Source organism: Mesitornis unicolor, unplaced genomic scaffold (genome assembly GCF_000695765.1).
Source record: "Mesitornis unicolor isolate BGI_N332 unplaced genomic scaffold, ASM69576v1 scaffold17532, whole genome shotgun sequence".
Classification (NCBI taxonomy): domain Eukaryota; kingdom Metazoa; phylum Chordata; class Aves; order Mesitornithiformes; family Mesitornithidae; genus Mesitornis; species Mesitornis unicolor.
Window position 1 is genome coordinate 1,774 of NW_010169999.1, and position 622 is coordinate 2,395.

The window sequence follows — 622 nt, forward strand, 5'->3', positions numbered from 1 at the left end:
AGGTCGCGGAGGTCGGGTTGGATCGGGGGATGGTCAAGGGGGGGGTTTTTTGGGGGGGAGGTGACCCCAAATATGGGGGTCCCCAACCCCTGGGGGTTGAGCCCAACCTCGTCCATGGCGCGGATCTCCAGGCGCAGTTTGTCCATGGCCGTGATGAAGAGCTGGGGGGTGGGGAGGGGGGTTGAAACACCCCAAAAAGCAGTGAAACCCACCCAAGAAACACTGAAACCCACCAAAACCCAGCGAAACCCACCCAAAACCCAGCGAAACCCACCCCAAAACCACCAAAACCCACCCAACAAGCACCTAAATCCCACCAAAAACCACTGAAACCCACCAAAACCCAGCGAAACCCACCCAAAACCCAGCGAAATCCACCAAAACAGCAAAATCCACCCAAAAAGCACCTAAATCCCACCAAAAACCACTGAAACCCACCAAAACTCACCCAAAAACCACCAAAACACCCCCAAAACCCAACAAAACCCACGCAAAACCCAACGAAATACAACCCAAAACCACCAAAACCCACCCAACGAGCACCTAAATCCCACCAAAACACACTGAAACCCACCAAAATCCACCCAAAAACCATCAAAACACCCCCCAAACCCAGCAAAAC

General features: G+C 53.4%; 1 protein-coding gene across 1 annotated transcript in view; it reads right to left on the reverse strand.

The window, feature by feature from the left end:
- Positions 1-161, reverse strand: part of VPS28 (vacuolar protein sorting 28 homolog (S. cerevisiae)) — a gene marked incomplete at its 5' end in the record, with an annotated part of 467 nt that extends 306 nt beyond the window's left edge. The window contains 2 exons of the mRNA XM_010179550.1: positions 1-24; positions 109-161. The exon at positions 1-24 is cut by the window's left edge and continues 102 nt beyond it. Coding sequence (XP_010177852.1) covers positions 1-24; positions 109-161 — 77 coding nt within the window. The remainder of the gene's footprint in view (positions 25-108) is intronic.
- Between the last annotated feature and the right edge of the window lie 461 nt (positions 162-622).